Below are 14,888 nucleotides of genomic sequence, written 5' to 3'. Positions count from 1 at the left end.
GTAGCTCACACTGACCCAGACATAATGAGGTGAAACCAGTATTGTACATATTTGTTATATGTAAATGACATGACAATAGACAATAGACACTAGGTGCTGGAGTAGGCCAATTGCCCCGTCGAGCCAGCACCACCATTTTTGAGACTATGGTTGATCATTCACTATCAGTACCCATTCTCAGCCTTAATCTTTAACTTCCCTGCCAACCAGAACATTATCGAACTCAAACTGGGGGCAGGCTTGTAGCATGACACCCTTTATGGGGGAGAAAGGGGAGGGGTCACAAGCTGGCCAGTGAGAGCAGGAGTTTAGAAGGATGAGGGGAGACGTGATTGTGGTATATAAGATTATCAAGGGGCTTATCAGGGGGAATTCGGATTACATGTTCCCAATGTTGGGAGACACTACGACTAGAGGACATAGTTTAAGAATACAGGGATGGCCCTTTTCGACAGAGATGAGGAGAAATTGCTTTACCCAGAGAAGCGTGGATCTGTGGAATGCTTTGCTGCAGAGGGTGGTAGAGGAAACATAACTGGATATGTTAAAAAGGGAGTTCGATAATGCTCTTGTTGGCAGGGGAGTTAAAGATTAAGGCTGAGAATGGGTACTGATAGTGAATAATCAACCATAGTCTCAAAAATGGTGGTGCTGGCTCGACGGGGCAATTGGCCTACTCCAGCACCTACTGTCTATTGTCTATTGTCATGTCATTTACATATAACGAATATATACAATACTGGTTTCACCTCATTATGTCTGGCAGGTCATTCCACTGTGGAAAAACCTGCCCCTCAGTTCCCCTTTAATTCTTTCCCCTCTCTTCTTCAAACTCTTCCATCCAGTTTAAGACTTCCCTACTCTGCAAAGAACACTGTGACCTTTCACCCTATCAATGTACCTCATGATTTTATAGAGCAACCGTAAGGTCAACCCTCAGTCTCCTATACAATGCTAAACAATCCCAGTTGATCCAGTCTCTCCTCAGATGTCAAGCCCTCAGAATTCCACCGGTTCATTACCCCCACCCCCTCCCGAAAAGAATTCTTCTCATCTCTGCCCTGAAAGCTCTGTGATTGTCACCTTGGTTGTTGAGACCCAGCAAGGGGAAACATCTGTCAAGCCCTGTCAGAATTCTTACTGCTTCAATGGCATCTTCCCTCATCCTCCCAATGCCTCACGAACACAGGCTTGGTCGACCAGTCTGTCACCCCATTTGATTGTGATTTTGTTCCGAGCCCAGAGGACTCCAAAACCCAGCAGCAATAAATATTCACTAAGACAAATGGTTACTTTAACAAAAGTTGCTTTTCATTATCTTTAAACATGAAAATAGAATCAAACTTTAACTTAACTCTATTGACTTACTTAACCTAACTTAATCCCCTTCTAATTCTAAGCGCACATGTGTGTAATGTGTGTGTAAGTTCAGAAAAGTTCTTTGGTTCACAGTCCAATCTCATTTCTCATTCCTCCAAGTTCACTGGTTGCAGGCAATTCTTATACTGTGCACAGAATTTAACATTTAAAAAGTTCACCAGGCTTTGATGCTTGAAAGGTAAATGGTTACCACTCAGGAAGGTTCTTGTCAGTTTTCAGAGAGAGATTTGTTGTTTCATGACATCCCCAACTGATTCCTTTTTAATCAGCCTCTTCAGGGTTCTCCAGATAATAACCTTTCTTTCAGGTCACCAGAGAGTTCCTTTTTGTTTCTTTTATTCCAAGTGAAACATTAGACAGCCAGTCCTCTCCTCTTGCATGAACCACAAGTGTTTTGACCAGGTCGTCTTCCAAATGGGGCTTTCCACAAGCTTGCCAGCTTGTCCTGTTCCAGTCCCAGCTGCTGTTACTGACTGTAGCACTGTACAAGTAATCTCTATCTCTCTCAATCTCTCTCTCTCTCACTTCTTGAGCACTCTCCAAAGCTCTTGCAAAAGCTGTGGAGCCGATATGTCTAGCATTAGCAGAGCTCCAGTATTTCAAATAAAATCCGTTTTAAAGTGTTTGTATGGACATTGGGCACGGTCAGCATAGTGGTTAGCACAACGCTGTTACAGCGTCAGTGATCGGGGTTTGAATCCCACACTGTCTCTAAGGGTTCTCTGTATATCGGCATGGGTTTCCTCTGGGGGCTCTGGTTTCCACCCACATGCGAGGGTTGCCGGTTAATTGGATGTAATTGTGTGGCACAGGCTCATGGGCTTAAGGGGCCTGTTACTGTGTTGTATGTCTAATTTTTTTGAATTTAACCTACCACCCTTTATGTTTTGAAGGGTGAGAGGAAATCAGAGCACTTGGTGAAACCCATGCAGCTCACGGGGTACAACCTCCTTACCGGATTTGAACCCGATTAACGGCACTAAGAGAACATTGCACTAACGGCTTTGTTATCCGTGTCACCCTTTCCATCATCCATTTTCTTCCTTACTTTTCACTACCATTCGAGAGAGAGAGAGAGAGAGATTGGTTATCAGTGATTACTGGGACAGTTTCTGTGAGATTCTAGGAACAAAATGAATGAACCGAGCAGATGGAAATAAATGCAGACTTTCATCAACAATCAGTAAACGATTTTCCAGGAAGACTTTTGGGAGATTATTGCAGTTTTTATCAGTGGAGATGGAATTTCAAATCCTATCTGCACTTCACGTTTTTCACCATTGTCGACCTCATCAGATATTCAAGATGTAGTTCAGCTTCAGGTTTATTGCCACATGTACGGAGGCAGCGCGAAGAAGTTTGTTTTGAAAGTCAACCCATACATAAAAACAGCAAATAAAAGCAGAATTTATTACTCAGCTCTGCAGAGTGGAGGTGAAATGTCCATGAGACCATAAGACATGCCTTATAGGAAAAGAAATAGGCTTTTCAGCCCATCGAGTCTGCACCACCATTTATTCATGAACTGATCGATTCTCCCACACAGCCCCATAACCTTTGATGCCCAGGCTAATCAAGAACCTATCAATCTCTACCTTTCATACCTGCAACGACCTGGCCTCCACAACTGCCTGTGGCAACAAATTCCACAGATATATTATCCTCTAGCTGAAGAAATTGCTCCACATCTCTGTTCTAAGTGGATGCCCTTCAATCCTGAAGTTGTGCCCTCTTGTTTTAGACTCTCCCACCCTGGAAAACAACCTTTCTACATCTGCTGTCACTATGCCGTAGTACATGTGAAATTTTTCAATGAGAAATCCACTCATTTTTGTGAATTCTATTATTGTGTTATATCTGTACTTGTGTTTGCACTGTTCTGCACTGTGGACCTATTTCATCAGGATACACTGCTACAATCGGTTGATGAATAAACTTGAACTTGCTTAACCGAATTGTACTTCTGGAATCTAGCATAGATGTGATGGGGTGAATGGTCTCCTCCTGTGTTTTACAAATCAATTAATTTGTCCCATTTTTTTTTCCCAGACTGTTGGACCTTTGTGGAAAATCTCAAAATCTTGCCAAACAAGGTGAATTCTTTGTTGCCCTGGTAACCGGCCTGCTGGAAAGGCTGTTGGATTACAGGACGGTTATGAATGATGAAAACCAGAACTACAGTATGAACTGCACCGTAAATCTGCTGGTGAGTGGCAAGATAGCACAGCATCTTCTGAAATGTTTATCTTCATTTTTAGTTTACATTTGGTGAATTGTGATCAGTTCTGGTTACTTGCATTACAGCAGGATGTGAAGCCTTTGAAGAGGGTGCAGAAGGACCCTCTTAAGCGAGGGGAAGGATGTAAAACATAGAACATTACAGCACAGTGCAGGCCCTTCAGCCCAAGATGTTGGCCCACTTATATAAACCTACTCAACAAGTTAAACCTTCCCTACCTCACACCTATAGCCTTCTATTTTTCTTGCATCCTTGTACCTGTCTAAGAGTCTTTTGTACCAGCCTCCACTACCACCTCTGGCACTCCAGGCACCCACCATTCTGTGTAAAAAAAAAAATATATTACCCCTAACATCTCCCCTAAACTTTCCTCTCCTCACCTTGCTCAGATCTTCTCTGGTGTTTGCTTGTCTTACCCTGGGGGGAAAAAAGGTGCTGGCTATATGGTGGTACTCCACCGGCCTACTGCAGGGGGAAACCTCTGTAACTGCAGGAGTGTAAGGGGACAGGACAACACCTGACCGGCTGTCAATCAGTTGGCCTGAATGGATCAAGTTCCACCCGGTTGGGTGTCGATCACCCTCCGGGATATAAGCCTGCGCCGGCCTCCCGAGGCCTCACACTGAGTTGCTGCAGCCACAGCCAGCCTGGCTCTGTGGAAGTCTTTGTGGATAAAAGCCTGTTGTACAGTCTTTACCTTGTGTGTGTCTGATTCTGTATAACAGCGCACCACAAGCTCTCCACCCTATCTGTGCCACTCAAAATCTTACAGACCTCAACAAAGTCTTCTCTTATCCTCCCTCGTTCCAAACTTAAAAGCCTTTGCTCTGTGACCGTGCCTCATAAGACACGTTCTCCAAAACAGGCAACGTCCTGGTAAATCTCCTCTGCACCTTACCCAAAGCCTTTGTAATAAGGCGACCAGAACTGAACATGATACTCCAAGTGTGGTCTAACCAGAGTTTTATAGAGCTCTGAGGAAGTGCCAGACAAACCAAGATAGTCTTTTTTTTCTGGAGTGGCAGAATCTGAGGGGTGATCTGACAGAAGGATATAAAATTAAGAGAGCCATACACAGAGTGAGGTGGAAGTAGGTCAGAGCCTTTTTTCCCCAGGATGGAAATGTCAAATGACTTTAAGCGAGGGGAAAGTTTAAAGGCGGTGTGTGAGGAAGAACTTTTACACAGAGAGTGGCCAGTACTAGAATGGGCTGCCAGGAATTGTGCTGGGGGAAGATACAATGGCAACAAAATTTTACCCAGCTTGTTGTGAAATATTGGAATTCTCCAGCTGAGAGTTTGGTGAAGGTTCAGACTGATAAATGTTTTGTTTGTTGGACTTACTGGAGATGGGGGCAGTGCTGTGGTTGAAGTCAAGATTTCAAGAATCAATTTATTGTTATGTAATAAGACTGTGTCATATCACACAAAATTGCTTTTGTCTGCTGTAAGGGTGACAGATTCACTATCGGCAGAAATTGCCTGAAGCTCTGCTTACAGTCAAAGAGCAGCAAAAGAGAGTTCCTCAGCATCACTGACTGGCCGCAGATTCACCTCCAGTGTTCCCTCAGCCCCCCCTCCCACCCCCACACAGAGTCCAGTCCAATGGCCTATAACCTTCAATTTTTCTTGCATCCTTGTACCTGTCTAAGAGTCTTATGTACCAGCCTCCACTACCAGCTCTGGCACTCCAGGTACCCACCACTCTGTGTAAAAAAAAAAGACTCGGACCTCCGATACCATCAGGAACCCTTCATCACCCTGGGCACTTTCTCACCTCCTGGTTCCAATACATGGTACCCCTTCAGCCAGTTTCGAGCTTGTCTCCAGTGGTCCGCAGCCTGGTGTGAGTCCCAGGACCATAGTCTCCAGCAGCCCGCAGCCTCCGTGAGTTCCTCACCTTGATTCACCAGCACCCCGTGGATCCTTCAGCCGCTAACACCCTCGCTGGTCTACCTCCATGGGGGTCACGATCCCGTGGTTCATCACCTCTGCTTCTCCTCCTCAAACCGGGGGAGGGTGGTCTCCCCATATTCTGGTGCCCTGTGCCAGTCCTCCACTTCCCTGGAGTCTTCCCTCGTGGCTGCTGCCAATCATGGGTACCATGAACTCATTGAATGGTGGAAGAGTTACCAGGTGTCAAATCACCTCCTGCTCCTCCTGGTTTTTTTTAAATATATTCTAATTTGGAGATACGGCAATTTAATAGACCCTTCCGGCCCACAAACCTGCACTGCTCAAATGCGCCCATGAGACAAATTAACCTTCTAACCTTTGTGGGTGGGAGGAATCCCATATAACCATATAACCACTTACAGCACAGAACAGGCCAGTTCGGCCCTACTAGTCCATGCCGTAGCAAATCCCCACCCTCCTAGTCCCACTGACCAGCACCCGGTCCATACCTCTCCAATCCTCTCCTATCCATGTAATGATCCAGTCTTTCCTTAAATGTAACCAAATGTAACCATGGGGGGGAAATGTGCAAACTCCTTATAGTCAGCGCTGGATTCGAACTCAGTCATTGGTTCTGTGGTAACTGCACCACCCACTGTGCTGGCTTATCTTTCGAAACTCACAAGAATATAAAACCATTTGAGGGTGATAGATTTGACATTTCTGGTCAGTAAATTTCCAACAGAAATTCATCATCAGCCTCACATCAGTAGTGGGCAAGATGATGGAATCCATTATTAAGGATGTAATAGCGGAGCATATGACTGGCAGAGAAGGGATCGGACGGAGTCAACATGGATTTACAAAAGGTAAATCGTGCTTGACAAATCTATTGGAATTCTTTGAGATGGTGACAGGTAAAATAGATGGGGGAGAGCCAGTGGATGTGGTGTACCTGAACTTACAAAAGGCCTTCGATAAGGTCCCGCATAAATGACTGGCTTCCAAAATCAAGGCTCATGGGATTGGGGGCAAAGTATTGATGTGGATTGAGAACTGGCTGGCAGGTATAAAACAGAGAGTTGGGATAAATGTTGGGAGGGGTCGTGTGCACGGAAGAGGGGGTCAGGAAGCTCCAGTGTGATTTGGATAAATTGAGGGACTGGGCAGATCCATGGCAAATGCTCTACAATGTGGATAAATGTGAGGTTTGGTAATACAAACCGGAGGGCAGATTACTATTTGAATGGCCATAGATTAAGAGATGGGGAAGTGCAGAGAGACCTAGGGGTACTTGTACATCAGTCTCTGAAGGCGAGCATGCAGGTACAGCAGGCGGTTAAAAAGGCAAATGGTATGTTGGCCTTCATACCAAGAGGGTTTGAGTATAGGAACAAGGATACCTTACTGCAGCTGTACAGGGCCTTGGTGAGACCCCACCTGGAGTATTGTGTGCAGTTTTGGTCACCTTATCTAAGGAAGGATGTTCTTGCAATGGAGGGAGTGCAGAGGCGATTCACCAGGCTGATACCTGGAATGGCAGGAATGACTTATGAGGAAAGATTGCGCAAATTGGGATTGTACTCACTGGAGTTTAGAAGATTGAGAGGGGATCACATAGAGACATATAAAATTCTGGCAAGACTGGACAGAATGGATGCAGATGGGATGTTTCCAAGGATGGGAAAATCCAGAACCCGGGGCCATGGTTTGAGGATAATAGGCAAACCATTTAGGACCAAGATGAGGAGGAATTTCTTTACCCAGAGGGTGGTGAATCTGTGGAATTCATTGCCACAGAGGGCAGTAAAGGCAGGTTCATTAAATATATTTAAGAGGGAATTAGATCTATTTCTTCAGTATAAGGGTATTAAAGGTTACAGAGACAAGGCGGGGACGGGGTACTGAACTTTAAGATCAGCCATGATCTCGTTGAATGGCGGAGCAGGCTCGAAGGGTCGAATGACCTACTCCTGCTCCTATCTTCTATGTTTCTATGTTTCATCCCCTTCAAATGAAAGGTCTTCGATCTGAAAAGTTAACTCAGCTCCTCTCTCCTCAAAAGTGGCCTGGCCTTCTGGGTGCTTCCAGCATTTTCCATTTTTACTTCACAGCGGAGGACTCTCTTCAGGCAGAGGGTGGTTAACCTGTTGCCCGCAGTGGGAGAGTCAAGGATCAGAAGGAACATCTTCAGGTTAAAAGGACATCCCTTTGGAACAGAAATGAGGAGAAACTTCTCCAGCCAGTGGGTGCAATTCATGGCCATTGACAGCGTCGGAGGGCCAAGTGATTGGGTAGATTTAAAGCACAGGTTCTTAATTAGTAAGGTTCTTAATTAGTAAGGTTATGGGGAGAATGGGGTTGAGTGAAAACGCATGAGCCATGATTCGAATGGCAGAGCAGACTTGATGGGCCGAATGGCATGATTCTGCTCCAGCTTTTATGATCTATATTTGCTTTGTAAGGATGGCAGATAGCTCAGCAGGAGGTGTTTTGGTCCATCAGGTTTATGTTCACCCTGAGTAAAGCACTCACAATGCAGATAGTAAAACCATGAGCATTGCCCGACACCCCTTACAACCAGAAAAAGAGAAGCAAAGAGAGTCCCCCTCAGAGACATTGAGTGTCCATGGATTCACCTCCAGCACTCCCGCAGCCTGGGCATTCGCAAAAAGACTCCAGTTGGGTTCAAACCATCAGCAACCCGAGTCAAGATCCAAACTCCAACATGATAAGGCCCAGGGTCCTTTAGGAGCCCTTCTTCCTCAAAGCACCCTCTGGAATCCCGGTTCCGAAACCTGGTTCTCATGCACCAGTCTCCAGCTGCTTTCCTTTCATCTCCAGGACCCCACAGCCTGTGTGCATCCTTCAGCCACAGAGCCGCTCAATAGTCCAAAGGGATAGTCGCCATCCTTCGGGTCGTCTCCTATGCTTCTCCTCAATGAGGAGGGGATTTGGGGATTGGGTTATGTATAAGTTAATATATAAGTCTTAATATTTTAAATATGTTGAACTATTTAACCTATATTTATGTAAATATGCTCCGTGGTCCTGGAGAAACGCTGTGACATCTTTACTGTGCGATTATGGTATGAACGCATGAGCGCTGCCGTGCGAATAATTCTGCCACAAAGTCCACAGACTGTACACAGGCATTAATTAGCTTCAACTTATACACACCAGTCTTAGTATCTTTGCTGGCTCCACGTATCTGACCCAAAGGGGCCGGCTTGAGTCTTTGTACAGGCTGGTAATTGACAGCCAGCAGGTGGAGCCTCTCAGGTTGCCTACCTGCAGGTACAGTGCAGCCAGTGCAGTGGTTGTATCGCCACAGACGATAAATAAAGGTGTCTTGATTTAACTTGGGTGTCCGTCCTCCCCCACCCCCCCCCCCCCCCACTTCCTGGTGCCCTGCACCGGTCCATTGCCCCTCTGCCCCCCAGCCCCAGAGTCTGTATTCCCTCGTGGCCCAGACCCTGTGGTCAGAAAATTTAAAACAAAACACCGTCGGCTCCTTTAACAGGCCGTTGATAGCTCTTGCGGAGCCGTCAGTAGCCAGACAGGGCGGTGGGATCTTTCAGAGGAGCACTGTCCCTCCGCTCCCCGCTCTCCCCAGGTCCCCACCAGTGGCAGCGCTTCTGCTACAGCAACTCCGGCAGTACCTCCAGTTTCATCCTTCTCCTGTGTCCAAATGAAAAATATAAGAAAGCCACAGTCATTCTCCATTGATCCTACCTAAAGCCATTATTAGCATTAGACAGCATTCCTATTCAAAAGATTTCTTTGAGCAGAAACTGACAAATTCTTTCCTTATTTTAGTATAATAAACAATTTAGTTTACTGGAGGGTTACTTGATGCATTTCATTAAAACACTGTTCAGGATAAACCGCTCTGACAAGTTATTACTTATTACCATAATTGTTCTCCAAGCCTGTTTCTGATTACAATTAAAAATGATTTATCTTAAATATTAAGATGAAGCTTACACTTCATTTAGTTGATAGACGGGGTTCTGAGAGATTTGAGGGGGAGTGGGGGAAGATTCCTATTTATATATCCAGTCAACACCGAAGGGTTCATGTATTAGATGACAGGATCAGAACCTCTGAGGTTATAAAACGTCCTCGGGCATTTAACTAGAGTTTTAGCAAACCGCACCAAAATTTGACACTGAATTTGTGCAAGAGATATTGGATCAGACAGACAACTGTCAAGTCACCTGTATTTATCGTTCGTACCATGCGCGTACGGTAAAAACAAGATAGCATTTCTCCAGGATCATATTTATTATATATATTTAAGTTAGAATAAAAGTTAAACACATTGAAATGTTAAAATATTGAAACGTTTGCAGTAAGAGTCCACGGTTCTACCCACATATGTTCTGGGAATTCAGGAACTTGATGGTTTGGGGGAAAAAAATTGTTGCCCAGTCTGGACGTAAGGGCCCGAGCACTGCAGTACCTCCTACCAGATGGCAGAAGGGAGAACAGTTTACATGAGGGGTGTCTGGAGTTCTTCACAATGTTTATTGCCTTTCGCCTGCATCTTGTAGATGTCCGTCCTGGTAGGAAGAGAGACCCCAATGATCTTTTCCGCCGACTTCACTCTCCTCTGCAGGGCCTTGCGGTCCGAAGAGGTCCAGCTTCCAAACTAGGCAGTGATGCAGTTGTGCAGGATGCTCTCGATACATCCTCTGTAGAATGTAGTGAGGATGGAGGGTGGGAGATGGACTTTCCTCAGCCTTTGCAGGAAATAGAGGTGCTGCTAGGCTTTCTTAGCAATGGAGCTAGTGTTAAGAGTCCAGGCGAGATTCTCTGCTAGGTGCACTCCTGCGTCCAAATGAAAGATGTAAGAAAGGCACAGTCATTCTCCACTGAGTATCTCCACTCGATACTCTGGACGACCTCAATGGTTGAGCCGTCAATGGTCAGCAGAGCATGGTTTGCCCACCCCCCGGGCCCTCCTGAAGATGACAACCATTATTATTATTATTATTAACGTGTATTATTTTATTAACGTTCAGATAGTGACTATTAGCGACTGCACTTCATTTCTGTATGCAGATTCTTCATTCTTACTAATTAGGCCCACCACAGTCATGTTGTCAGCAAACTTGATGACGTGGTTCAAATGTGTTTAGCTGCACTGCTGTAGGTCAGCAGAGTGAAGAGTAGTGGATGAAGCACGCTGGCCTGGGGAGCTCCCTTGCTCAATGTGATGGGCTTGGAAGTGCTGTTACTGATCTGGACTGCCTGAGGTCTCCCTGATAGGAAGCCAAGTATCCAATTGCACAGGGAGCTATTTAGACCCAGCAGGCTCATCTTCCTGAAATATGATTGTGTTGAATGCTGAACTGAAGTTGATAAACAGCATTCGAACATACGAGTCCTTATTTTCCAAGTGGGGGAGGGCTAGATGGAGGGCGGTGGTAATGGTATCATCTGTAGACCAGTTGGATTTGTATGAGAACTGTAGGGGGTCCAGTGATGGGGGCAGCAGCAGCTTGATGTGCGGCACGATGAGCCTCTCGAAGCCTCACGACGATGGACGTGAGTGCATCCAAGTGATAGTTATTGGAGGTAGGACACAGACGACCTCTTCAGCACGGGGACAATGAAGCACATTGGGACCTCAGCGCTTCTCAGGGAGATGTTAAAGAGAACATCCGCTAGCTGAGCAGCATACCTGAGCTGTCTGCCGGGAATGTAGCTTTCTGTGGGTTGACCTTCACATTGGCCACTGCAAGACACAGCACCTGATCATTTGGAGGGAAGGGGTGTGAAAGGGGCAAATTGTCTACCTTGTGGGTTTGCTTTACTCAGGGCAAGCATAATGGGTGGTGATAAATGGGAGAGCATTGAGGAATACAGAAGAGCAGAAAGATTTAGGAGTAACGGTACATCGTTCCCTGAAGGTAGAAACTCACGTGAATAGGGTGGTGAAGAAGGCTTTTAGTATGCTGGCCTTTATCAATCATTGCATGGTATATAGGAGTTGGGAGGTGATGTTGAGATTGTATAAGACGTTGGTGCGGCCTAATTTGGAGTTCTGTGTGCAGTTCTGGTCGCCTAATTATAGGAAGGATATAAACAGAGTGGAGAGAGTGCAGAGAAGGTTGACCAGAATGTTGCCTGGGTTTAAGCATCTGGAGTATGGGGAGAGATTGGACAGATTGGGTCTTTATTCTTTGGAGCGTAGAAGGTTGAGAGGGGATTTGATAGAAGTATTTAAGATTATGAAAGGGATAGACAGAGTGGATGTGGATAGACTATTTCCGTTAAGAGGAGGAAAGATTAAAACAAGAGGACATGAGTTAAGAATTAAGGGGCAGAGGTTTAGAGGTAACATGAGGGGGAACTTCTTGACTCAGAGAGTGGTAGCCGTGTGGAATGAGCTTCCAGGAGAAATAGTGGCGGCGGAGTCAATTGTATTATTTAAGAAAAGGTTGGACAGGTCTATGGATGAGAAGAAGATGGAGGGTTATGGGCATTGTGCAGGGAGGTGGGACTAGAGAGGGGTGTTTGGTTCGGTGCGGACTAGAAGGGCCTAATGGCCTGTTTCTGTGCTGTAATTGTTATGTTATGTTAAAGTAACATGGCAAAGGTTCAAGTTTAAGTTTAGTGCCTTTTGTTACAAGTCCAGAGGATCCCAAAACCCAGCAGCAATAGAAATTCACTAGGACAAATGGATACTTAAACAAATTTGCCTTTAATTTTCTTTAAACATAAAAACAGGATCAAACTTTAACTTATTACTATTAACTTAACCCCCTTCTACCTCTAAGCACGTGTGTAGGTGATGATTCACAGTCCAATCTCACTTCTCACTTCTCCAAGTTCACTGGTATCAGGCAATTCTTACACTGTGCACAGAATTTAACATTTATGAATTTTCAACAGGCTCTTGTGCTTAAAGGTAACTGGTTACCACCCAGGAAGGTTCTTGTTGGTTTCAGAGAGAGATTTGTTGTTCATTGAACACACACAAACTGATTTCATCTGATCAGTCTCTTCACTACCTTGCTGAACAAATGTGTCCCATCATGGGTTTTACAAATAATAACCTCTTCTACCAGGTCACCACAGAGTTCTTCTTGTTTCCCTTATTTCGGGAGAAACACTCAAGCCAGCTATTTCCTCTTGTAAGGACGACAAGGGTTTTGAACAGGCCAAACTCAGAACCCGTCTTCAAAATGGGGTCAGCTTGCCATGTTGCAGCCTCAAAAGCCACTTTTCTCTCTCTCTCTCTCTCACTCTAAGAGAAATCCTGCTTGGTTATTTTCTCTCTCTCTGCTTGTGAAAGCCAGAACAGTTTTCCAAGGCTCCAAACCCAATCTTTGTAAGATCTTATCAGCACTTTGAGCCTGGACTGTTTATTTGCACCTGCTTTTTATAATTCTTTGTCTTTGCAAAGGCACCAGGAGCCTGGATGCCTGGCTTGAGCAAAACTCTGGAATTTTAAATGAGATGTGTTTGTGAAGTGACCTACACTAACCCCCCACAAACTATCTCCTTTAAAGACATATTTATACCCCATTACTATTTGTATAGAACCCAATGAAACAGTGCACCTCCAGACCATAGTACAGACACACAGTATACCCTTTGCACAAACAACATATATAAATAGAGTTCCATAATAAATATATACAGGTTTCCCCCACAATCTGAAAGTAGAATGTTCCTATGAAACCTTTCATAAGCCAAAATGGCGTAAAGCGAAGCAGCAATTACCATTGATTTCTATGGGAAAATGTTTGAGCATTCCCAGGCCCAAAACATCCTACCAAATCATATCAAATAACACCTACAACCTAAAATTACACTAGCATATAGTAAAAGCAGAAATTATATGATAAATGTACAGCCTATATAAAGGACACAGCTTGCTAACGGATGCACAAATTGAGAAAAAGCACAGATGCTCACAGAGTTCAAAGCCATGCTGGGATGCAGAGGGTAGCTCCCAGGGAAGGAGCTTGGCCTCATCACTCTCGTTGCCCGTGATGCGTGCTGCCACTGTAAAGATTCGCTGCAAAACAAACGCTGAATGCTCCTTTCTCTTTTCCTCTTTTTTTTTGTAAAAGTGAAAATCCTCCAGGTTTCTTTTAGTTAGTAAAAACGGTAAAGTGGCGTAAAGCGAACTTTAGAAAAACGGGGCGATACCTGTACATGGTTAGTGCAACACTCTTGCAGCGCCGGTGACCAGAGTTTGAGACAGGTGTTGTCTATGGGGAGTTTGCGCATTCTCCCTGTCTCCGTGTGATTTTCCTCGGGGTGCTCTGGTTTCCTCCCACCGTTTACAAAATAAGAACCGATTGGGAGTGTAGGTCGATTGGGTGTAATTAGGCAACACAAGGCTTGTGGGCCAAAAGGGCCTGATACAGAGCTGCATGACTAAAGTTTTAAAAATTATGGGTTTCTAAGATTGTTTACTATTCTCACTGCCTGTGGGAAGAGGCTGTTTCCCAGTCTGGCATGAAAGAGTAGATATAGAAAGGTTGTTTCCCATTGTGGGAGGGTCTATGACAAGAGGGCACAATTCCAGATTGAAGGGTGTCCGCTTAGAACAGAGATGCAGAAGAATTTCTTTAGCTAGAGGGCGGTAAATCTGAAGAATTTGTTGCCACAGGTAGTTGTGGAGCCAAGTCATTGGGTGTATTTAAGGCAGAGATTGATAGGTTCTTGATTAGCCAGAGCATCAAATGTTTTGGGAGAAGGCCGGGCAATGGGGGTGAGTGGAAAAATAGATCAGGCCAAGCTATGTTTGGGTCGAGCCTGGGTCGCCCAATTACACCCATGTGACCAATTAACTTATTAACCATGTACGCCTTTGGAATTTGGGAGTAAACCGGACCACGCAGGTCACGGGGAGAATGTCCAGGCAACACCTGATTTGAACCCGGGTCATTGGTGCAGTAATAGCATCGTTGACATTCTCCCATCTCACGTCAATGGTCAGGTGAAGGTCCTGGGTGGCTCCGTGGCTCCAAATCTGAAATAAAGTCAGGGGACACTGCAAGTGTGTAGAAGGTTAGATGGCATCTGTGGTGAAAGAAATGGAGAGAATGCATCAGACCGACAAACTTTGAAAATCATCTATTTCACAATGTTGGAGGAGGATCATGGGCAACGCAGGGGACCCTTGGAAGGTGGCACCACTCCATCTTTTCCATCCACCAAAGAGGCCATTAAAGAAAAGCAGCTGAGACAAGCATGAGGACTGCAGGTTGAGCGAGCAATGAGAAGCGGAGGGGACTCAGCAGGGATAGGGCGCATCCATGGGTAGAGATTGTCAGTCAGAGGTTTATTGTCAAAGTACATACATGACATCATGTATAACCCTGAGATGCTTTTATCTGCAGGCCATG

General features: G+C 45.2%; 1 protein-coding gene across 1 annotated transcript in view; it reads left to right on the top strand.

The window, feature by feature from the left end:
* LOC138756974 (dedicator of cytokinesis protein 2-like) overlaps positions 1 to 14,888 on the top strand; it is a 1,510,503-nt gene that overhangs the window by 1,341,957 nt on the left and 153,658 nt on the right. The window contains 1 exon segment of the mRNA XM_069923500.1: positions 3,430 to 3,586. Within this exon segment, the coding sequence (XP_069779601.1) occupies positions 3,430 to 3,586 (157 nt within the window).

Source organism: Narcine bancroftii, chromosome 3 (assembly GCF_036971445.1).
Source record: "Narcine bancroftii isolate sNarBan1 chromosome 3, sNarBan1.hap1, whole genome shotgun sequence".
Classification (NCBI taxonomy): domain Eukaryota; kingdom Metazoa; phylum Chordata; class Chondrichthyes; order Torpediniformes; family Narcinidae; genus Narcine; species Narcine bancroftii.
This window is presented reverse-complemented; position numbering and strand designations above follow the sequence as displayed.